This window comes from Amia ocellicauda, chromosome 15 (genome assembly GCF_036373705.1).
Source record: "Amia ocellicauda isolate fAmiCal2 chromosome 15, fAmiCal2.hap1, whole genome shotgun sequence".
NCBI classification, from domain to species: Eukaryota; Metazoa; Chordata; class Actinopteri; order Amiiformes; family Amiidae; genus Amia; species Amia ocellicauda.
This window is the reverse complement of record NC_089864.1, coordinates 1146775-1170000: the sequence shown is the minus strand read 5'-3', so window position 1 is coordinate 1170000 and position 23226 is coordinate 1146775. Positions and strand designations below refer to the sequence as shown.

At 50.4% G+C, this 23226-nt stretch overlaps 1 protein-coding gene across 1 annotated transcript in view; it reads right to left on the bottom strand.

The window, feature by feature from the left end:
* c4b (complement C4B (Chido/Rodgers blood group)) overlaps positions 1 to 17133 on the bottom strand; it is a 22240-nt gene extending 5107 nt beyond the window's left edge. Inside the window, exons 1-34 of the mRNA XM_066724036.1 lie at positions 16644 to 17133; positions 15730 to 15919; positions 15364 to 15535; positions 15207 to 15277; positions 15012 to 15103; positions 14772 to 14854; positions 13502 to 13589; positions 13049 to 13154; positions 12520 to 12643; positions 12249 to 12361; positions 9869 to 10021; positions 9335 to 9505; positions 7680 to 7865; positions 7387 to 7539; positions 7171 to 7297; positions 6985 to 7056; positions 6687 to 6893; positions 6141 to 6252; positions 5698 to 5768; positions 5411 to 5550; positions 4975 to 5190; positions 4624 to 4681; positions 4430 to 4519; positions 4058 to 4264; positions 3872 to 3947; positions 3288 to 3444; positions 3010 to 3114; positions 2558 to 2720; positions 2030 to 2244; positions 1234 to 1392; positions 1011 to 1070; positions 760 to 850; positions 428 to 644; positions 1 to 23 (exon numbers count right to left, since the gene is read on the bottom strand). The exon at positions 1 to 23 is cut by the window's left edge and continues 68 nt beyond it. Of these exons, the coding sequence (XP_066580133.1) occupies positions 1 to 23; positions 428 to 644; positions 760 to 850; positions 1011 to 1070; positions 1234 to 1392; positions 2030 to 2244; positions 2558 to 2720; positions 3010 to 3114; positions 3288 to 3444; positions 3872 to 3947; positions 4058 to 4264; positions 4430 to 4519; positions 4624 to 4681; positions 4975 to 5190; positions 5411 to 5550; positions 5698 to 5768; positions 6141 to 6252; positions 6687 to 6893; positions 6985 to 7056; positions 7171 to 7297; positions 7387 to 7539; positions 7680 to 7865; positions 9335 to 9505; positions 9869 to 10021; positions 12249 to 12361; positions 12520 to 12643; positions 13049 to 13154; positions 13502 to 13589; positions 14772 to 14854; positions 15012 to 15103; positions 15207 to 15277; positions 15364 to 15535; positions 15730 to 15919; positions 16644 to 16705 (4330 nt within the window). The 5' untranslated portion in view covers positions 16706 to 17133. The remainder of the gene's footprint in view (positions 24 to 427; positions 645 to 759; positions 851 to 1010; positions 1071 to 1233; positions 1393 to 2029; positions 2245 to 2557; positions 2721 to 3009; positions 3115 to 3287; positions 3445 to 3871; positions 3948 to 4057; positions 4265 to 4429; positions 4520 to 4623; positions 4682 to 4974; positions 5191 to 5410; positions 5551 to 5697; positions 5769 to 6140; positions 6253 to 6686; positions 6894 to 6984; positions 7057 to 7170; positions 7298 to 7386; positions 7540 to 7679; positions 7866 to 9334; positions 9506 to 9868; positions 10022 to 12248; positions 12362 to 12519; positions 12644 to 13048; positions 13155 to 13501; positions 13590 to 14771; positions 14855 to 15011; positions 15104 to 15206; positions 15278 to 15363; positions 15536 to 15729; positions 15920 to 16643) is intronic.
* Positions 17134 to 23226: the final 6093 nt, after the last annotated feature.

Sequence of the window (23226 nt, the reverse complement as noted above, 5' to 3'; positions counted from 1 at the left end):
AGAGATTAAAACTGAGGTCATGACTGAGAGAGAGTGGGAGAGAGAAAAAGAGCTTATTACAGACCCATAGACACTCCCGACACAAAGAGAGACACACAGACCCTAATACAGACCCCAGAGACACTCCTGACACACAGACCCTAATACAGACCCCACAGACACTCCTGACACAGAGACCCTAATACAGACCCCACAGACACTCCTGACACAGAGACACACAGACCCTAATACAGACCCCACAGACACTCCTGACACAGAGACACACAGACCCTAATACAGACCCCACAGACACTCCTGACACACACACCCTAATACAGACCCCACAGACACTCCTGACACAGAGACACACAGACCCTAATACAGACCCCACAGACACTCCTGACACAGAGACCCTAATACAGACCCTACAGTCCATAACAGTCAATACCTGATACAGACGGTGTAAGTGACGGCCTTCTGGGAATCAGCGCTGCTCTGTGTATCTCTGCGGCGTCGGGCCCGAGCATCAAACCATTCAATCTCTGACAGGGGGGCGGCTCTCTCCTCCTCCTCCCTCCGTCCTCCCTCGCTCCCCTCATCCCTCTGCCCCTCTCCACCCAGCTCTCCATACGCATCGTAGTAACTGTAGTCCTGCAGCACTGACTCTGAGAGGTAGAGGGCATAGCGGGGATAATGGAAAAGAACAAGAACAAGTCAGTCAGTCAGTGTGTCAGTCAGTCAGTCAGTCAGTGTGTCAGTGTATCAGTCAGTGAGTCTCACCACTGTAAATGACACGCCCCTCCACTATGACCTCCAGAGACAGGAGCTTGCAGGGGCTCTGTACGTCCAGAGAGTGATAGACCTTCACCACCTGAGAGAGAAAGAGGGGTCACATTCAAACTCTGCGTCGCGGTCACTGGATTGCTGATCAGTGTGAATGATTATGGGTTATTGACCACTATGAGTGACTATGAATAACTGATCAGTTTGAAAAATGATAGATTACTGATCAGCAGGTCAGGAAGTCACACCTTTATCTTGGCTTTGCCACGCCCAGAGATGTCAACCTTGATCTGGTGACCAGCCAGCCTCTGAGGGAGAGGGAGAGGGAGAAGGAGAGGGAGAGGGAGAAAGAGAACATACAGTGATGAAGAGAGGGTCTTCAAAATGAGTTACATGATCACAGCACCATCATCTCCTACTGCACTGTCCCCCTCTCTCCCTCCCTCCCTCCTTCACCCTCTCTCTCTGTACCTTGAGCTCCTGCTCCACCCTCTCTCCTCTCTTGTCCAGGCTCACGGTCTCTCTCTCCGCTCGGCCCGGCACGCTGAACTGCAGCTGCATGCTGGGAGGGAGGGTGGGGTTGCGCTTCATGTCATATTGAGACAAGGCTTGCAGAGCCACTATCGTGTCCTAGAGAGACAGAGAGATGGGCAGGGGATGAGGGAGAGAGATGGAAGGATTGGAGGCAATAATGACACAGAAAGTCATTAGTATACTAATATTTGTATAATTTTGTGTTCATCCAACTGCTAGTGTGCGTGTCTCTGTGTCAGGAGTGTCTGTGGGGTCTGTATTAGGGTCTGTGTGTCAGGAGTGTCTGTGGGGTCAGTATTAGGGTCTCTGTGTCAGGAGTGTCTGTGGGGTCTGTATTAGGGTCTGTGTGTCTCTGTGTCAGGAGTGTCTGTGGGGTCTGTATTAGGGTCTGTGTGTCAGGAGTGTCTGTGGGGTCTGTATTAGGGTCTGTGTGTCAGGAGTGTCTGTGGGGTCTGTATTAGGGTCTCTGTGTCAGGAGTGTCTGTGCGGTCTGTATTAGGGTCTGTGTGTCAGGAGTGTCTGTGGGGTCTGTATTAGGGTCTGTGTGTCTCTGTGTCAGGAGTGTCTGTGGGGTCTGTATTAGGGTCTGTGTGTCTCTGTGTCAGGAGTGTCTGTGGGGTCTGTATTAGGGTCTGTGTGTCAGGAGTGTCTGTGGGGTCTGTATTAGGGTCTGTGTGTCAGGAGTGTCTGTGGGGTTTGTATTAGGGTCTGTGTGTCTCTGTGTCACTGATACCTGTGTTGATCTGAATCCTCCCCCATAGTTCTCCTGCTTTGCCAGCCAACAGGCGACAGACTCTGCGAAATCCATGTCCCTAATGAGCAGTGCAGTCAGCAGCCCATAGGCAGTGGTTTCCACGGTGATGGCCTGGGTGGGGGGCACCAGGTAGGCTTTAGTCTCGTGGACCAAGCGGTGCTCCTCACTGGACTCCCAGAAATAACAGTTCTCCTCTGAGCAAAGAGAGAGTGAGACAAAGGGTATATCAGTCAGATTGTCATTTAGGCAGTGAGTCAGTGTGGCTCTCCGTGTGTCAGTCAATGCTCGCTGTGTGTTCCCTGTGTTTGGAGTGAGGCCCAGCCATGTGTCAGCGTGTCCAAGTGTCAGTATGTCCGCGTGTCTGTGTGTCAGCGTGTCTTTGTGTCAGCATGTCTGCGTGTCAGCATGTCAGCGTGTCTGTGTGTCAGCGTGTCTTTGTGTCAGCATGTCTGCGTGTCAGCATGTCAGCGTGTCTGTGTGTCAGCGTGTCCGTGTGTCCGTGCTCACTGTCCGAAGCCTGTGACTTCAGCATGACCCAGGCGGTCAGTGCAGCGGGGTCGTTGAGGTCGCAAAGGGCCAGGCAGTAGGCGGTGATGGCCAGAGTGTAGGGCCGCTTCAGAGAGGCCAGGCGGTCAGACAAGAAGCGCACAGCCTTGGTGATACTGGAGCGCTGCTCAACCACACAGTGACACAACACAGCACCACAGCACAGTGAGCAACACAACACCAGTGCATCATTGTTATCATTATTGTTATTAGCAGAACTACATGCATGTTTACATTTTTACATTAAAGGTCATTATCATCATTATGGCTGTTACTGGTCACGCTGTACAGGAACGGGCCCAATTCCGGAAGAACCGATGTGTGAATCACATGTGAGGTGGTGAATTGTTGTGCAGTGTCAGATTGTAACTATTGTAATTATTCTCGGGGTTAATGGAGTCGTCAGCTCTCACCGCTCTGTCGCTCTGCTCTCTGGTCAGCAAGGGCAGCGAGCGATGCAGCGCCACGGTGACGAAGGCTGTGAGAGAGACGTCCTCCTCCAGCCCCCCCACGCCCCCCTGCAACGGCACAACAACGGCACAGCAGTCACACGCACCAGCACGGCACAGCACTCACACACACACCACTGACTCGACATGCTCACCCTGCCTTCACCCCCTCCCCCTGCAACACAACACAAACACAATGACACAATCACATGAAGAGCGAAGGGGGGGCAGGAACGGGGTACCTGCATCTCCCTGTGGATGACGGGGTTGGGGTCAACGAAGGAGCCGTCGACTGACTGCTGTGCGATGAGGTACTGGACAGATGCAGGGAATTCATCTGGCCTGACCACCTTCAGCCTCTGCAGGTCTGACAGCACCTTGACCACAAACGCTGTGAGCCTGGGAGAGAGGGAGAGAGAGAGAGACTGAGACGCACGCTGGGAGAGAGTCTGAGCACTGGGCCCATGACACTGTCTACACAACGACTGATACCCCAATGCACTTTAAATACATTATCTTCCCCGCTGCCCTGGTCCTGGGCTCTGGAACAGTCTGTTACTCACTGATGTCCCTTAGTCCTGCCAATAAAGCTTTACTGAATTGAATTGAGAGAGAGGGGAAGAAAGGAAAGGGAGAAAAGCAGGAGAAGAAATGGGGAGATAAGGCAGGCAGAGAGGGGGAGAGAGGAAGAGGAGGAGGAGGAGAGGGAAGAGATGTAGAGGTATTGTAATGCAATCCATTGTTTCAATTCATGGGAGAACTGACAATTTAAATCAAAGGGTTGATTAAATTAGTTAATTGGTTGAGTGGTTAATTGGCATCTCACCAGGTGCTGCTGGGGTAATGTAGCCAGGCGCCATAGGAACCATCCACTTTCCTGTACTGCAGGATCCTGGAATACCCTGAGAGAGAGAGAGAGAGAGAGAGAGAGAGGGGGAGGGAGAGAAGAGTAAATACAAAGCAGCCAGTCCTATCTGCCCACCCTATCCCTCTCTCCTGCCCTCCCTCCCACCTTTTTCGATGTTGTCGATGGCGGAGTCCCTGCTGCCGGGTGGGAGCTCTGCCCACTCGCGGGTGTGGTCCAGGTACTCCACAGCGATGGCGGTGGGCGCCATGCTGATCATGGTCTGCTCGCCACAGCCTGTGGGGGCGCGGATCAGCGCTGAGATGCCAGCTGGGGTCAACAGCACCCGTGCCCGGTCCAGCTCAAACACATCACCTGGGTCACAGACACACACACACAGCGTCACACACAGTCAATTTTAATAGACAGTGTGTAATATAGGAACACACTGGCCTGGGTCATATAAAGCTGGACGGCATTATTTTCCAACACACTGGGCTGTGTACTGACACACACAGACACACTCACTGTGTCACTGACCTGTCACTGTGAAGAACACATTGGTCTTTGACTCTGGGACAGTGTTGTTCGGCATCTTCCCATCTATCAGCAGAGACCTGGACATCACCCCTGAGAGAGAGAGAGGGACAGTAGTGAAAGAGAGGTCTTATCTTTATTGGGAGCTTGGATTGTCTGCTCTCAATCTCACTCTCACTCTCACTCTCTCACTCTACCATCATTTCCCAGGTTGATAATGTTGGTCATCTCTTCTCTGATCTCCTCTCCCTCCATCTGAAACAAAGCAAAGTCAACATCATTAACACACAGAGAAAGACAAGGGGACAGAGAGACAGAGAGACAGGGGGACAGGGATACAGGCAGACAGGGGGACAAAGACACAGAGAAACTGAGAGACTAAGGAACTGAGGTACTGACAGATAAGAACCAACACATTTAGACACACAGACGCAGACTGACACACACAAACAGACTCAAAGAGAAACAGAGACCCCCCACACACGCAGACACACTCACTCTCTCACACTCACTCACACACACACACTCGGTCACTCTCTCTCTCTCACAGTGACCAGCAGCTCCTTCTCAATGGCGTCCAGCCCCATCTCCAGCTCCCGGTCGTAGATCAAGACAGCGATAGGGATCTTGCCCGTCATCATGGGAACCACAGAGAAGGACACCGATTGGGCGCTGTGGGCCGCCACAGTGACGTTCTGGTGCTTCTGATTGGTGGCCGTGCCGGGAGAGCAGAGTCCCTCTACCCCCTTCATATAGACTGACAGCTGAGAGACAGAGAGAGAGACATCAATACAGACCCTAATGTAGACCCCAGAGACACACAGGCAGAGACTGAAAGATGGAGGGAGAGTGAGAGAGAGAGAGGGAGAGAGAGAGCCCTGCACTCCAGCTGCATCGGCACTGAACCAAACACACAGCACAACACGCTGGGGCGCCAGACACACACTCAGAGGGACAGAGGGACAGACACCAGGGGGTAAGTACCTGCCGCTCAGTGTCCACGTAGCTGTAGATGACCGCTCTGACCTCCAGCTGCTCGAAGCGCCGGACAGAGTAGGGCAGTCGCACTGACACAAACAGATCCTTAAAAACATGCACCTCCACTGGGTTGCTGACACACAGCCCTGAGGGGGAGAGAGACAGCGAGGGAGAAGACAGATCAACACAGCCCCTAACATAGACCCTAGAGGCCATTCTCACCCATTGGAGGGAGAGGGAGAGGGAAAGAGAGAAGTCGGTTAAGACAGACAGGGAGAGGGAGCTGAAGTTACCTGTTCTGGCTGACAGAGTGACCGTCTGTATCTCCCAGGTGGTGATGGAGTCTGGCATGATTAATGTCAACCTGAGAGACAGACAGATTGATAGGGACTGTATTATAGATGACCGAAAAGTGGCGTAGGGGTTAAAATGTATGATATCATTAAATCAGTGTACACAGGGAACAAGTACGGGACAAAGACTGGAAACAAGAGGTCAGAGTTCTGGGTGAAGCGGGGCTGTAGTCTGAGCCCAGCACTGTTCAACATCTACAGCAACGCGCTGGCCACGGTGCCGTGAACCTAAACAAGACCAAAATAACCATCTTCCAAACAAAGCCCAGCTGTCAGGAGAGCAGAGACCGCTGCACTCAAGGCAACGTGTATGTTTCTATATATATATATTTGATGTATTTTCATTAATTTTTATTTCATTTAATTTTACTATAATTACTCACGGTTTTGTGAGAGGCAGAGAGAAGTCTTTGAAGTTCCAGCTGGAGGGGAAGTGGCGACGGATGCTGGCAACACTGGAGTCAAAGAAATCTTCGAACTGGTCATCGGTGACAGCTGAGAGAGAGAGCGAGAGAGAGGGAGGGAGAGAGATGGAGGGAGGGAGAGGGAGGGAGAGGGAGGGAGAGAGAGAGAGAGAGAAGGAGGGAGAGAGAGGGAGGGAGAGAGAGAGAGAGGGAGGGAAAGGGAGGGAGGGATTTTATAAAACATTTATATATGAAATGTAATTGTGTGAGTAACACTGCACATATGCTAGTCATGTCAATAAAGCATCTTAGAAAGTAGACTGTAAAAAGCTGCTCTAACAAAGCACTGTGGGAAGTCAAGTACTGTTTCAAAGCTTGGGGCTAAGGATTATGGGAAATGTAGTTATGGTCCCTTTACAGGGGTGGAGAATGAATGACAGGATATGTCGTTTCTAGACGAAGTCCTACTCGGCTCGACTCAGATGTTATCTAGCTGGTGACTGGAGGAGGGCGGCTGTCACTCACTCCTGCCCAGGGTGGTCCTGCGTCCCATCTTGGCCCTGAGCTCCACCCCTTCCTGGCAGCAGCGCAGGAAGGCGGCGGCACATTTCTTGTTCTCCGTCTTCCTGCTGGAGACCCTCTGAGCACGCTCGGAGCAAGAGAGCTTCATGGGGATCAGAGTGAAGCCGTCGCGGCAACAGCGACGCAGAGCGGGGTCTGAGTAACTGTTCACTGAGAGAGAGAGGGAGAGGTTGTTTCACTAAGGTCAGTGTCCATCGTCATGTCTCTGTACACCTCTCCCACTCCCTCCCTCCCTCTGTACCTGTGGACATCATCTTCTGCTGCAGTTTGAGGGAGCGGCGGTATCGTCTGAACCCGCCCTCACAGCCGAACCCTGTCAGGCACAGAGAGAGCGACAGGTTAAATATTCAGAAGAAAACATCAGTACAAACTCTCTCTCTCTCTCTCTCTCTCTCTCTCTCTCTCTCTCTCTCTCTCTCTCTCTTACCTTTCCTCTGGGGGGAGATGAGGGATGGGGAGATGATGCTGACCCCGGCGTCACTGAAGACCCTGGACGCGTTGGCGCCGCCTCCGAACGAACAGCCCAGATCATACGAGCCCAGAGCAGAGAACACCTGCAGCCATGGCAGACATTACCAGTCACCAGTCAGCACTCGGCAGACAGCACTAATCAATACAGAAGTGTGTGTGTGGCAGTGCTGACCTCTCTGGGTGTGAGCTTGTTGTCCCTCTTCATTCCGTACACGGCCTTGTCCACCAACAGCAGGGCCAGACGGCCACTCGCCCCATCGCCGGACACGGAGAGCTTCGCCATGCTGCCTGGGCTGTACGTCTGCCTGTCAGTGGACACCATCACCTACAGCACACACACAACACTGTAACTGTACTGACACAGGGACACAGGGAGCTGCCCGGACTGTACTGGGGTCTGTAAGCAAACACACAATGCACACGGACAACCCTTTAACACACTAAAGCACAATCTCTCTCTCTCACCTCGCCCTCACACTTGTCCTTGACGTCGATCCAGACTGAGTCAGCGATGACCTCACCGCCAGAGGTTGTGTAGTAGCCAATCAGACGGAAGGCAGGGATGAGGTCAGGGGTCACATCTATGGAGATCTCAGTAATTGTGGATGCCTTGACTAACTGGACCTTGCGAATCTCCCCCCGACTGACCAGCTGAGGGAGAGAGAGAGATTTATACAGAACACTGGACACTACAGCACATTAACACTGAGTGACTGGACACTACAGCACATTAACACTGACTGACTGACTGGACACTACAGTACATTAACACTGACTGACTGACTGGACACTACAGTACATTAACACTGACTGACTGACTGGACACTACAGTACATTAACACTGACTGACTGACTGGACACTACAGCACATTAACACTGACTGACTGACTGGACACTACAGTACATTAACACTGACTGACTGAATGGACACTACAGTACATTAACACTGACTGACTGGACACTACAGTCCATTAACACTGACTGACTGGACACTACAGCACATTAACACTGACTGGCTGACTGGACACTACAGCACATTAACACAGACTGACTGGACACTACAGTCCATTAACACTGACTGACTGACTGGACACTACAGTACATTAACACTGACTGACTGGACACTACAGTACATTAACACTGACTGACTGGACACTACAGTCCATTAACACTGACTGACTGGACACTACAGCACATTAACACAGACTGACTGGACACTACAGCACATTAACACTGACTGACTGACTGGACACTACAGTACATTAACACTGACTGACTGAATGGACACTACAGTACATTAACACTGACTGACTGGACACTACAGTCCATTAACACTGACTGACTGGACACTACAGCACATTAACACTGACTGGCTGACTGGACACTACAGCACATTAACACAGACTGACTGGACACTACAGTCCATTAACACTGACTGACTGACTGGACACTACAGTACATTAACACTGACTGACTGGACACTACAGTACATTAACACTGACTGACTGGACACTACAGTCCATTAACACTGACTGACTGGACACTACAGCACATTAACACTGACTGACTGACTGGACACTACAGTACATTAACACTGACTGGCTGACTGGACACTACAGCACATTAACACTGACTGACTGACTGGACACTACAGCACATTAACACTGACTGACTGGACACTACAGTACATTAACACTGACTGACTGGACACTACAGCACATTAACACTGACTGACTGACTGGACACTACAGTACATTAACACTGACTGACTGACCGGACACTACAGCACATTAACACTGAGTGACTGACTGGACACTACAGCACATTAACACTGAGTGACTGACTGGACACTACAGTCCATTAACACTGACTGACTGGACACTACAGCACATTAACACTGACTGAGTGACTGGACACTACAGCACATTAACACTGACTAACTGACTGGACACTACAGTACATTAACACTGACTGACTGGACACTACAGCACATTAACACTGACTGACTGGACACTACAGCACATTAACACTGACTGACTGACTGGACACTACAGCACATTAACACTGACTGGACACTACAGCACATTAACACTGACACTTACACACAGTCACTCTCTCACCAGATAGTAATAGTGTTTGGGTTCCGACCCGAAGGCTCTGAACTGAACTTTAACCCCTGTCCCCAGGTTGATGACCCCTGATGTCACGCTCAGGTACAGGAAGCTATTGGTGGGGGAGGAGATGGGGTCAACGGTCACTGAGGCACTGGCACCATCCGCTTTTACAGTCACCTGAGAGAGAGAGAGACAGAGAGGTCAGTCTGGTCACACTCCTGACCCAGTGAGAAGCTTTGCCCAGATAGACGGGGTCAGACCACTGGTCTATGCAGCGCACCGCAGGGGCTGAGATGAAGCCAGTGTCCACCATGTCAGCACCCCCAGGTCACTCCCCCCATCGAGTCTGAGCAGCTGGGTATCTGTTTACTGACAAACACACCTGCTCAGCCTGCACTGTGACACGGACACACCTGAACTGGAAACTGTTCTTTCAGAAATGTGAGAAAAGAATGAATACTCAACAGGAAGAACAACTGTCCAGTGACTTCACCCCCGAATTCAGAGCTCAGGGGTCAGACAGCGCTTGTGTTGACTCACCGTGATGGATACCGGCCCAGTGCTGTCAAGGTTGACGTCATGGTGCAGCGCCCCCTGCAGGTCTGTGGTGGTTTCATGGGTGTGTGACTTAGACACGTGTATCCGCACATCATTCTTCAATGCTGGGGAGCCATCTGCATACCTGACCACTGCCTGAGAGAGAGAGAGAGAGAGAGAGAGAGAGAGAGAGAGAGAGAAATAAAGATGTAAGAATAGAGGTATTACACTGGACTGGACTGTATTACACTGGACTGGACTGTATCACACTGGACTGGACGGTATCACACTGGACTGTATTACACTGGACTGGACTGTATTACACTGGACTGGACTGTATTACACTGGACTGTATCACACTGGACTGTATTGCACTGGACTGTATTACACTGGACTGTATTACACTGGACTGGACTGTATTACACTGGACTGTATTACACTGGACTATATTACTCTGGACTGTATTACACTGGACTGTATTACACTGGACTGGACTATATTACACTGGACTGGACTGTATTACTCTGGACTGGACTGTATTACACTGGACTGGACTGTATTACACTGGACTGTATTACACTGGACTGGACTGTATTACACTGGACTGGACTGTATTACTCTGGACTGTATTGCACTGGACTGGACTGTATCACACTGGACTGTATTACACTGGACTGGACTGTATTACTCTGGACTGTATCACACTGGACTGTATTACACTGGACTGGACTGTATTACACTGGACTGTATGACACTGGACTGTATTACACTGGACTGGACTGTATGACACTGGACTGTATTACACTGGACTGGACTGTATTACACTGGACTGTATTACACTGGACTGGACTTTATTGCACTGGACTGTATGACACTGGACTGTATTACACTGGACTGGACTGTATTGCACTGGACTGGACTGTATCACACTGGACTGTATTACACTGGACTGGACTGTATTACTCTGGACTGTATCACACTGGACTGTATTACACTGGACTGGACTGTATTACACTGGACTGTATGACACTGGACTGTATTACACTGGACTGGACTGTATGACACTGGACTGTATTACACTGGACTGGACTGTATTACACTGGACTGTATTACACTGGACTGGACTTTATTGCACTGGACTGTATGACACTGGACTGTATTACACTGGACTGGACTGTATTACACTGGACTGTATCACACTGGACTGGACTGTATCACACTGGACTGTATTACACTGGACTGGACTGTATTACACTGGACTGTATTTCACTGGACTGTATTACACTGGACTGGACTGTATTACACTGGACTGTATTACACTGGACTGGACTGTATTACACTGGACTGTATTACACTGGACTGGACTGTATTACACTGGACTGTATTACACTGGACTGGACTGTATTACACTGGACTGTATTACACTGGACTGGACTATATTACACTGGACTGGACTGTATTACTCTGGACTGTATTACACTGGACTGGACTGTATTACACTGGACTGTATTACACTGGACTGGACTATATTACACTGGACTGGACTGTATTACTCTGGACTGGACTGTATTACACTGGACTGGACTGTATTACACTGGACTGTATTACACTGGACTGGACTGTATTACACTGGACTGGACTGTATTACTCTGGACTGTATCACACTGGACTGTATTACACTGGACTGGACTGTATTACACTGGACTGTATTACACTGGACTGGACTGTATTACACTGGACTGTATGACACTGGACTGTATTACACTGGACTGTATTACACTGGACTGGACTGTATTACACTGGACTGTATCACACTGGACTGGACTGTATCACACTGGACTGTATTACACTGGACTGGACTGTATTACACTGGACTGTATTACACTGGACTGGACTGTATTACACTGGACTGGACTGTATTACACTGGACTGTATTACACTGGACTGGACTATATTACACTGGACTGTATTACACTGGACTGGACTGTATGACACTGGACTGTATGACACTGGACTGGACTGTATGACACTGGACTGTATTACACTGGACTGTATTACACTGGACTGGACTGTATTACACTGGACTGTATGACACTGGACTGTATGACACTGGACTGTATTACACTGGACTGTATGACACTGTGCTGTATTACACTGGACTGGACTGTATTACACTGGACTGTATGACACTGGACTGTATTACACTGGACTGTATGACACTGTGCTGTATTACACTGGACTGGACTGTATTACACTGGACTGTATGACACTGGACTGTATTACACTGGACTGGACTGTATGACACTGGACTGTATGACACTGGACTGTATGACACTGGACTGTATGACACTGTGCTGTATTGTTCCTGCCCCCCCAGACTCACAGAGATGCGGAGGGGGCCCCCGGGAACATAGTGCCGGCGCGTCTGAGAGAGATCCACTGAGAACTGAGTGGAGACCAGAGGCACCTTGACATCAGCCTCCTGCACCTCCCCACCTACAGAGGGAGAGAGCGAGGGAGGGGAGGCAGACAGGGAGTTAGGAAGAGGGGGGAGACAGACCCCCTATCGACACCCCCCTAGACCACAGTAAAGCCCCCTCCCCATCAGCCCACCCCCCCAACCAATGCCCCCCTCTCTCTCCCCTCCTCCTCACTGGCGGTCTCGATGACGGTGGTGGCGATGTACAGAGAGTCTCCGCTGAGCTCCGCCAGCGGCCGCTGCAGCAGCTCACTGACCTCCGCGCTGGACACATTGAACTGGGCCTCCCCATTCACCAGCTGAGAGAGACAGGGAGAGGGAGAGAGATGGAGAGACGGAGAGGGAGAGGGAGGGAGAGGAATTAGACAAATGGTTTTCACTGCTTTCTCCAGACGAGCTGCCTTGGCAGGACACAGCCAGTAGGAGAGCTGCTCTCACCCACATCACCACCGTACTGTGCGATTATAATTACTGTGAGTCCGAGCAGCACTGAGCTGCAGTCAGGCAGTCTTCAGGCGGTCCAGAGTCAGTACAGTGGGTGGTCTACCGCAATGCAGTCCACAACAGTCAGTGAATAAAGTCCAGTCAGCGTGTATAGTCCAGTCAGTATATATAGTCCAGTCCAGTCCAGTCAGTGTATAAAGTCCAGTCCAGTCCAGTCAGTGTATAAAGTCCAGTCCAGTCCAGTCGGGTCAGTGTCTCACGCTGCTCTCCATCTCAAGGCCCCTGATGAAGGTGTTCTCTCCAGACTCATCAGTCACAGCGAAACGAACATGAGCCGAGCCCTGGACTGGCTGACCATAGGAGAACCTGCACACACACGCACACGCACACAGACATGCCAGACAGCGACAAAGAGACACAGACAAAGAGACAGACATCACTGCAATCAATGTCTGATGTCTGGGCATAATATACTGCACGTGACCAGCCTCACTGGTTGTGTTGATGTCCTGTTTGCTGGATGTTGTGTCTGCGAATTCCTAGTACATGCAAATGTATATGGCAAATCAAACTGATTCTGATATTACATTGTTGATTATATACATCTCTTATTCCAACAGTATATCTCAGACTCATAACTTCTGAACTGTTGTGTGTGTGTGTGTGTGTAATGTGTGTGTTGTGTGATGTGTGTGTGTGTGTGTGCGTCTTACTGGGCCATGACTCGGAAGCTGAAGTCCTTCTCGTCTACCTTGTAGAAGAGCCGACCTGGTTTGATGGACACTTCGAAGCTGGGCAACACTGACACACACATTATATCATTATTAGTCTGCACATGAAAACAGGCACAGGAAGTTTTTAACCTTCATACATTTCAATCCGTTTCCTAAGCAGCTGGCGCCCCCTTTGGATGCTTTTCAATACAACTTGGTATCCTGGTCCTATTCTTTTTATCTGGGACAGTTATGGATTGTGTTTCATGTTTACTGGGGGAAGAGTCTGTGCGTTGAGCAGCAGACTCACTGCCTGGGAAAATCAGCCTGATCTATAGGCTGGATATATACGATTATCTCAGACAGTGGCGTTTGCACATAAACTGCGTGCTTACACGTGGAGACGGGCACGTTTCCGACATTTTGTGGTGGAGCGTCACATATTTTCATCACACTGCAGCAGCATTTAGAGCCAGTCAGCAGGTCATTCATTCTGTCACTGCTGCTTAACATCTGGTTGGCTAGTTATCCGCTTGCATTGTATGCTGTGTTGATTTCAAAGCTATGACTGATTGAAAACTAGTTCGATGATCGCTAGCTTGTTGCATGCCTTGAGGTCACACACAGGCATCACTCGACACAACAGGTGAGATGAAGTAAATAATGAATAGCATCTGATGCTTGCCTCTACCCTGCGCCTTCTTGTCCTCGTCCTCTTTTCTGCACCCGACTGATACTCTTTTAAAGGATGCCATCTCTCGCTCCACCTCAGCAGCGCCGCTGGTACACAGCCTGACCTGCCCGAGCTGCACGGTCTGTGTTCGTGTGTATACTGCACTTTACCATACTACACTTTCTCTTACCGTGTTCTTACCATATTGTTTTTGTATGTTTTTACTATGCCTTGACCAAACCTTTTTCCATGTTTTTAACATACTACACTTTAACATATACTACCATGGTACCCCATTTATTAACCTTATTTTTACCATGGTAAACCATTTGTTTACCATGCTACATGGTAAAGAAACTACATTTCTTATACCTTTTCCTTATTGGGCTCGTCTTTGCATATTATAGAGGGGTTATGATGTAAAAACAACTTCCTCTTATTAATAATAATAATACTTATACTATCTGACATTGTGAACATGAATAAACCTGTATTATTCTACAGCTACTATCCGACTGGCGCAGGGGAGCAGGGCAGGGCGACCATGGTGCATTTATTATTATTATTATTAATTATTATTATTATAATGTGACTCACCAAACTTCTTCACCTCAAACTCGCGGCTCGCTGTCCTGTTCTGAGCTCCGCTGTACTGGGCTGTGATTCGCCACACGCCTGGCCTGAGAGAGAGGGAGGGAGCTTAACACTGACCCCAGAGAGAGAGGGAGAGAGAGAGAGAGAGAGAGAGAGAGAGCTGAACACAGACCCCAGAGAGAGACAGAAATTAAGAATCTCTCTCTTTCCCCCCCCCCACACACACACATTAAGCCCCCTCACTGTGAGACGTCGGGGATGTGCACTTTGCTGTAGTACAGGCCGTCCCTGTTACTCGTCACTGTGTCCACCTTCACCCGGTTCCCCCCCGCGTTCTGACAGAGAGAGAGAGCGAGGGAGAGGGAGGAGAGGAGAGGGAGCGTTAATATTCAATTAATCATAGCAGACTGAGTGGCTGATCGGTAGACGCTGCCTCACCAGCACAGACAAGGTGAAGGAGCGGCTGGCCGGCCTCATGGCGTGATCCATGGTGAAGACCCGGAACAGCACTGCGGACACGATCGATCACCAATCAGTCACCAATCATCAAATACAATCAGCGTTCCCCCTCCCTCCATCCGTCTCCTTTGCTGACCTGTCTGTGTGGGGGTGTAGATGGGCTGGTCCGTCTGAATGAAGATGTGTCCGCGGTCCTGAGACAGCAGCACCCTGCACACCTTCCTGTCCCTGGGCTGGATCTCAGTGACCAGCAGCAGGTAGGGCGTCACGGAGCCGAACTGCAGGTCAGACGTCCTGTCAGACAGCACCTGGCACACGAGAGAGGGAGCGAGAGAGGGATGGGGGATAAAGGGAAGGGGCAGCGGGAGAAAAACAGAGAGAGAGGGAGGAGGGGGTGAGAGAGGGAGATGGGGAAGGTGGGAGAGAATGAATGCATAGTACACAGTACAGCAGAGACACACAGGCAGTCTAGATACACACACAGCCCAGTCCAGTGCTGTACCTCCACAGTGACACTCTGAATGGCAGTGCCGCCCCCCAGCGATATCTCCTTCGTCTCGGTCACCCTCCTCTGCGTCACCTCGTCCTCCAGGTACACCGACACCTGGCGCCGGGAGGCATCGGGGGCCACCTGCACCCACACCTTCTCTGGCAAACCCACATGGAACACATTGGGGGCCAGCACCAGGAACCTGCCCGAGCGAGACACGCGACACGGGGGTTAATGACTGCTGAACGCTGCAGCACACAGTGACTGTGTTTCCTGCTGGCCAATCTGCAACACCCTGGTGCTGAACACTGCGCCGGGCTGAACTGAATTGAGAGAGGGAGAGGGAGAGAGGGAGGGGCGGGGAGAGAGAGAGAGAGGGAGGAAGACAGAGAAAGAGGAGGATGGTAATAGGAGGGAGGAAGAGTGAGAGAGTGAGGGAGGGAGGGGGGGAGAGAGAGAGAGAGGGAGGAAAAGGAAGCGAGTGAGAGAGGGAGAGGGAGAGTGTAATATAGAAGTGAGTGTACACTACAGTGCACTATAACACAGATGGACAGACACATACTCAGACACACACAGACAGATAGACGGACACACAAATAGAAACGCACGCAGATAGACACACACACAGAGACAGACAGACAGACAGACAGATGCACACACACACACATAGACACACACACACACACACACACACAGACACACACACACACACACACACACACACAGACACACACACACACACACACACACAGACACACACACACACACACACACACACACATAGACACACACACACACACACACACACAGACACACACACACACACACACACAGACACACACACACACACACACAGACACACACACACACACACACACAGACACACACACACACACACACACAGGCACACACAGACAGTTACTCACTCCTCTCCGCACACAGTCCTGGCAGCACAGCCCAGCAGCAGCAGACACAGAGCAGTCACCATGACCCCCCGACTCAGCGTGTGTGTGTGTGTGTGTGTCTGTGTGTGTGTCTATTAGTTTCTGTCTCTGTGTGCGTCTCTCAGTGCAGTGTCCACTTAGCTGGAGTCTGTCTCCATGGACTCTCTGTCTCTCTCTCTCTGTGTGCGTCCCTCTCAGTGCGGTACAATATAACTGTACTGTCCAATCAATTGGTTGACCAATGCCTGTATTAATCTCTCTCTCTCTCTCTCTCTCTCTCTCTCTCTCTCTCTCTTTATCTGTCTCTGTCGTAATGTTAGTTTTAAATTAATTTTTGCCCCCCTCCCCCTCTCTCTCTCTAGGACAGTGTTTGTTGTCTCTAAAGAAACAAAAAGAGCAGATCAAACAGATTAGTAGTCAGTCTGTATCAATGTGTGTGGGTCAGTCCGTGTCAGTGTGTATGTGTGTGTGTGTGTGTGTGTGTGTGTGTGTATGTATTGTGTAAATCAGTGGTTGACCTTTGACAGACTGCTCTCTCCCCCCCTGCTTTTCCTGCTCTATCTCTGCCCCCCATGTCCTCTCGCTCTCTGATTGGACGATTGTGTTTATTTAATCTTGTCGACTCCCCGAAATCAGGTGACCCATTCCCAGAAGGCCTGCAGTCTCTGCCAGCTCCCCCTGGCTCCTGCTCAACACGCTGCACTGCCTGTCTGTCTGTGTGAAGTCTCTTCATCAGTCTGTCTGCATGCCTGTCTGTCTCTGTCTCACAGAGCTGCCCTGCTCACTAACTCTCTGCGCTGTCCTCTGTGCGGTATTAGTCTATTGTGCCGCACTGCGCTGTGGGGCCCTGTACTGTACTGCAGTCTACTGTGAGGCTGTTGTGTGTGTGCAGGGCTGTGCTGGGCTCAGTTGTGTGGGTTTGTGTCGGATGTGTTTGGGGCTGCAGGCAGGGGCAGTGCGCTCAGAGCGACGGCAGTGCTGCTACACACCAGTGCCACTGAACACCAGTCCCAATACACAGCAGCCCCATTACACAATGCCAGAATATCGAATATAAGCTTTGGGTTTTGAGCACTGGAGAGAAAGAACGTATTTAACAATTACACATGAGCATTCATCCTCCTCTTCCACACTATCATGACCATAGATGTGGCTGCCCCCCCCACTTTGAATTTAGGGAGGCAAACTATATATTTCACCCCACCCACTTTTCTAAATAATCACATTACCCCCAGCCGCCTCCCCTTACTACTGGTTTGAGCCAGGCCACAGGACGTCAGTGGTGCAGGGGGTGCGGGGCAATGTGGGTGTGTGTAATATGAGGTGTGTGTGTGGGTTTCCTTTTATATTTAATTCAGTGGTTTGGTTTATTATTAGCTTGCTTTTTCTTCATTATTAGTTCTGTTGTTTTTACTATAATTGTAATTTTATATTTTCTGTATGTTACTTTCTTCTACTTTCATTGAGCACGGTGGTATTCATTGTGTCACTGGCACATTCCAGCACACCTCTCCTCACTGGACGATCTGCTCCTGAGCCACCAGCCATCACTCACCTCCCTGCTCCGGACCATGCACTCGACTTTAAAGGCAGCCGGGTGCATTTTCAGGGGAGTGGCGTAGTCGTGGTCATCTCTCGCTGCCAGTGCCACATCAGTGCCCAACAGACACACAGACACACACACACAGAAATAAAATGAAGTGCAGACTGGAGAGGTAGCCTTATCGTGAACAAGCTGGCTACTAAGGTACTGTATGCATTAAAATACGTATCTCTTCAATGTTTCATACATGTTATGACAATATGATCTTAATAATAAATGTGCAAAATGCCAATTACCACAGCAGCAGGAGATCATTCAGTGTTACAACTACTCATATTTGAGCTGTACTACAAAAGTAGTAAGACTTAATGGCATAACCTGTACATAAATTAGGACCTTTTTGATGTAGGTAGCTGTTATTGATAAATCGGGAATCAACAGGAGACTATTCACCTAAAACTCCTCCATCAGCAGCGCAAACAGTGGATTTCCAATAATGGCCCGTATTTCTAGCAGCCACAAAATTATGCATCCTTACCAGTTTCAATGACACACCTGCACCAACACAGCTTTGTTGATTGACACAGAAACCGTGTCTAGTTTGCTGCATAATGTGGGCTGATGAGAGATTTCTCAGTGGATGTGTCCCATAGTGTTGTGTGGCTGTGAAGCAAAGCTATAAATATCTCACTGTATGCATTTCAGTACTAGTGTATGCGTCTCAGTATTAGTGTATGTGTCTCAGGATATGGTGTATTTATTCCAGTATAGTGTATGTACCATGGGGTGAATTATGTCCCTAACAGCACCTCGTACCTTCATCCACAATTCATGCATCGACTTTGCTCCTTTGCCTCGGGATTATGCGTCTCGTAGGCCGGCCGTATTTTAGTTTATGCGTGAAATTCCCACAGAAATGGCTTTAGAACTGTCTCTATTTCCAACAGCAAGTTTGATTAATCGCTCCTGACTTCAGGAAAAGATGTAAACAAGAACTTGTCCCACAAAACCCTTAAACAGTTGTAAATATTGCTCTTGGATGAATAGGGCGCACAGTTCCATGTTGTGCGCTTGCGCGGTTATGGAGCGGTGCCTGGTGGTGGGGTCAGAGGTCAGGGGTCTGGGCGCTGTATCCGGGCGTTAGACAGAGAGAGGCCTGAGTGTTTTTGCTGGTGAGACAGTGTGGGAGGCAAAGTGCATGAACCACCCAGTTCTGCAGAATAAACCTCAGTTTGCTTTGGAAACTTCAGTCCTTCAGTTGTATTCTTTCAGTGATCACCCTCAAACGCGGGGGTCGTTGCAGTACTTACAGTAGGGTGTCCCAGATCTTCACAGGTAGAAACCGGGACATTGAAAAAATTGTTATAAAACAAGTTACATGGTATTTGTTGAATATATATTTTTTAATAATAATTTCATTTCCTTTTATTTCATTTACAAAAATAAGATGTTGACTTCACCTTGTATCGTGATCCCGATTAACACTGACCATAACTTTAGTATCCCAGATAGTTTACAACTCAGTGTGTAAAGTGCCCGTTTGTGTTGAGTCCTGTGTGCACAGCCATGTGCTTAGATCAGTAGGAGATTTTAATAAACCACGATCCAAGATGCTTTAATCCCCGCTGGATGAAACCTGGCCGAGATGTTTCCACTGGCTGAGATCTATCGCTCTCCTTTTCCACCTCACGCCTGCAAAGTGTATTTAACTACCATCTATTTTTTCTTCTATTGTTCCACTAGATAGATGTTTTAAGAATCACGAGTTCATGCTGCCCACACAGACAGGCATGTGCATTTCTTCAAAAATAAACAGAAACAATTAAAACAAGGAAGGACAAACAGTTTTATGAAGTCAGTTTAATAGGCTGAAGTGGCAGTGTGACAAGGGCAGGGCCAGAGCAGCCTTGATCACAGGTGTGCTTAGTGTGTGGTCTTGCAGTGTCTGAGTTGCAAATAGTGTCACGAGAGAGTGGGGTGTCAGTTGAGAAAGAGTGGGGTGTAAGAGCAGCCACCAATCTGTCCAATATAGAGCACCGTCACCCCTCTGCCTTCCTGACTCACTAGGACTGATGCCCTCGGCCCCTGAGCTGAACTGAACTGATTTCTCCTGACCTGAGCTGTCACTGTGCTGCTGGGATCGAGGTGACAGTTTTAATGGTCTATAGATGCAGCTCCTCCACTGAGCTCCAGGGAGACCCCCGCACCCCCCACTCCTGCTCCCGGGGTCCTGAACCGGACCCCGCCACTCCTCCGCAGTTTGACGCTCAGAGACACAGCAGCCGCCGACACAGCCAGGAGCAGCAGCGCAGCGGACACCACAGCAACCCAGCGTCTCCTGTCACTGCGCCCGCCTGCCTCTGAGAGACAGACAGAGAGACGGTTAGACAGGCGGACAGGACGCACTCAGCACGCACTCACACTGCACACTCACAGTGTCCTGAAGCCAGTGTGTCAGTGCAGCTCTGTATCTCTGTGTTATTAATATAGTACAGACTGCAGTTTCTCTCTCTGTCAGTCTTTCTTCCTCCCCCTGTCTCTCAGGGGAGTCCAGAATATTCCACTGTCCCTGTGTCAGTCTGTCACCCCAGGTCAGTGTGTCAGTGTGTCAGAATCTCAGTGTGTCAGAGTCTCAGTGTGTCAGTGTGTCAGTGTGTCACCCCAGGTCAGTGTGTCAGTGCGTCACCCCAGGTCAGTGTGTCAGTGTGTCAGAATCTCAGTGTGTCAGAGTCTCAGTGTGTCAGTGTGTCAGTGTCTCACCCCAGGTCTGAGTGGCAGTGTAGTTGGAGCTGCGCTGTGTGACAGTACAGCTGTATCTTCCTCCCTCTCTGACCTCCAAACTCTTCCTCAGCTGGAAGGTGGCGTCCCCGTTGGGTCGCACCCCGCTGGACCGCACCTCCCCCGTCTCGTTCTCCCCGGTCCTGGACAGGGTGACCTCCACGGCCCCGGGGCCCAGGCCAGTGGCCAGGCAGGAGAGAGAGAGAGACCCAGAGCCTGCCGCTGGCCTGGAGAAGAGATGGACTGAGGGAGAGACTGGGACAGAGAGAGAGGGAAGGGGTTAATCCACTGGGCGCTCCAGAGTGGTGCAGTAAAGGTCTCCGCCCGCAGTGCGTCAGTACAGTTGGGAGTGACCGGTCCAGTCCCCTGCGCCATCACTGGCTCTGGCCCGGAGCTCCTGAGGGGCGCAGTGCGATTGGCTGTGCATCACTGAGGGAGGGGCAGGGAAATAGGGTTGGGATAACTGTCTAGCGTCCTCTGCAGCGCGAAATAGGTGAGTGGACACAGACACAGTGGACACCACAGCACTTTTTCCCCCCCTTTCTTCCCCTTCACACTCGTTTTTCATGCATCTCTCTATCTTGCCTTTTCAGACACCTACCTCTCCTGCTCTCTTCTGCCCACAGTCCCTCTCTCTCACCTGTGCTGTTGCCGTCTGTGTCTCTGAGCTGCAGGAGTCTCTTCAGCCGGGGCACACAGTCCTGCTCCAGGAAGGCTCTGTTATACTGGTTCTTCAGCTCATACTGGTTCCAGTCTCTCTGAGTGTCCAGAGCCAGGGCAGAGTCCGCTGTCCAATTCATCCTCTCCACATCGAAGGACAGGAAGTCCTGCCCATCCAGGCCGTACCTGTCAGTCAACCACACACTCCCGTTATCCCCCAGCTCACAGCTACTCCACCTCTGGAGCACAGCTGGAGAGAGAGAGAGAGAGAGAGAGAGAGAGGGGGGAGGGAGGGAGAGAAAGAAAAGGAGAGAATGAGAGGGAGAGAGGTATCAATACAGACTTGCTCACTGGAGTGACTGGAGTAACGCAGGCAGAGGAGATCCAGAGAGATCACCTGGAATTAATACTCTTACAATTCATTGAATCACTGCTGTCATGCTCACAGTATCAGTACTGGTCCCTGCCAGTAGGTGGCAGTGTGAGGCTGCACTGTACAGAATAGGTCCTGGAGTCACAGCCTTGTAGGGGTTAAAGGTCACCCTGCCATCTCTGGTCACTGGAGAGAGCAGAAAGTATCGTCCAAACCCACTCTGTGGGGCGGGTGTCCAGGCTGAGACAGAGCGATGGAGAGAAACAGCAGGGAGTGGGGGGCTGGGGAGACGACACAGCAACACACAGTGCAACACAGTGCATCACAACACAGCACAGCACAGCACAGTGCATCACAACACAGCACAGCACAGTGCCACAAAACATAACACAGCAACAACACAGCACAACAGACCAGAGCACGTCAATCAGGAGTGATGAGTGATGAGACACACTGATGAAGAGCTGACATGTCCTTCTGCAGTAATCCTATCTGGGCCTGAATAAAGTAGGACCAGGGCCGAGACCCTGCTGGACAGGACTGTGTCTCTCAGGACGAGGGCCGAGACCCTGCTGGACTGGACTGTGTCTCTCAGGACCAGGGCCGAGACCCTGCTGGACTGGACTGTGTCTCTCAGGACCAGGGCTGAGACCCCGCTGGATTGGACTGTGTCTCTCAGGACCAGGGCTGAGACCCTGCTGGACTGGACTGTATCTCTCAGGACCAGGGCTGAGACCCTGCTGGACTGGACTGTGTCTCTCAGGACCAGGGCTGAGACCCCGCTGGACTTGACTTTGTCTCTCAGGACCAGGGCTGAGACCCTGCTGGACTGGACTGTGTCTCTCAGGACCAGGGCTGAGACCCCGCTGGACTGGACTGTGTCTCTCCCGTGGGGACAGTGTGTGTGACAGAGCTGTGATGCTCACCCACACAGAGGCACTGAGAGAGAACCACTGCAGCCCACAGACCCGCAGTCACACAGGGCATCGCAGGAACATCTGCAAACACAGACATCACAGCACAGTAAACCAGCAGCCTGCACTGAGCCTGATTGTGTTCATTTGCAAACATTTGGCAAACCCCAGATAAAAGGCCCTTAGGTTCATTAACACAAACAATTACATTAGTTTTAATAGCAGTGGAGATTATAAATAAGCAGCACCAAGTCTATGGGTAAGTTTCAAACATTTTATGATTTACGATTATACTGT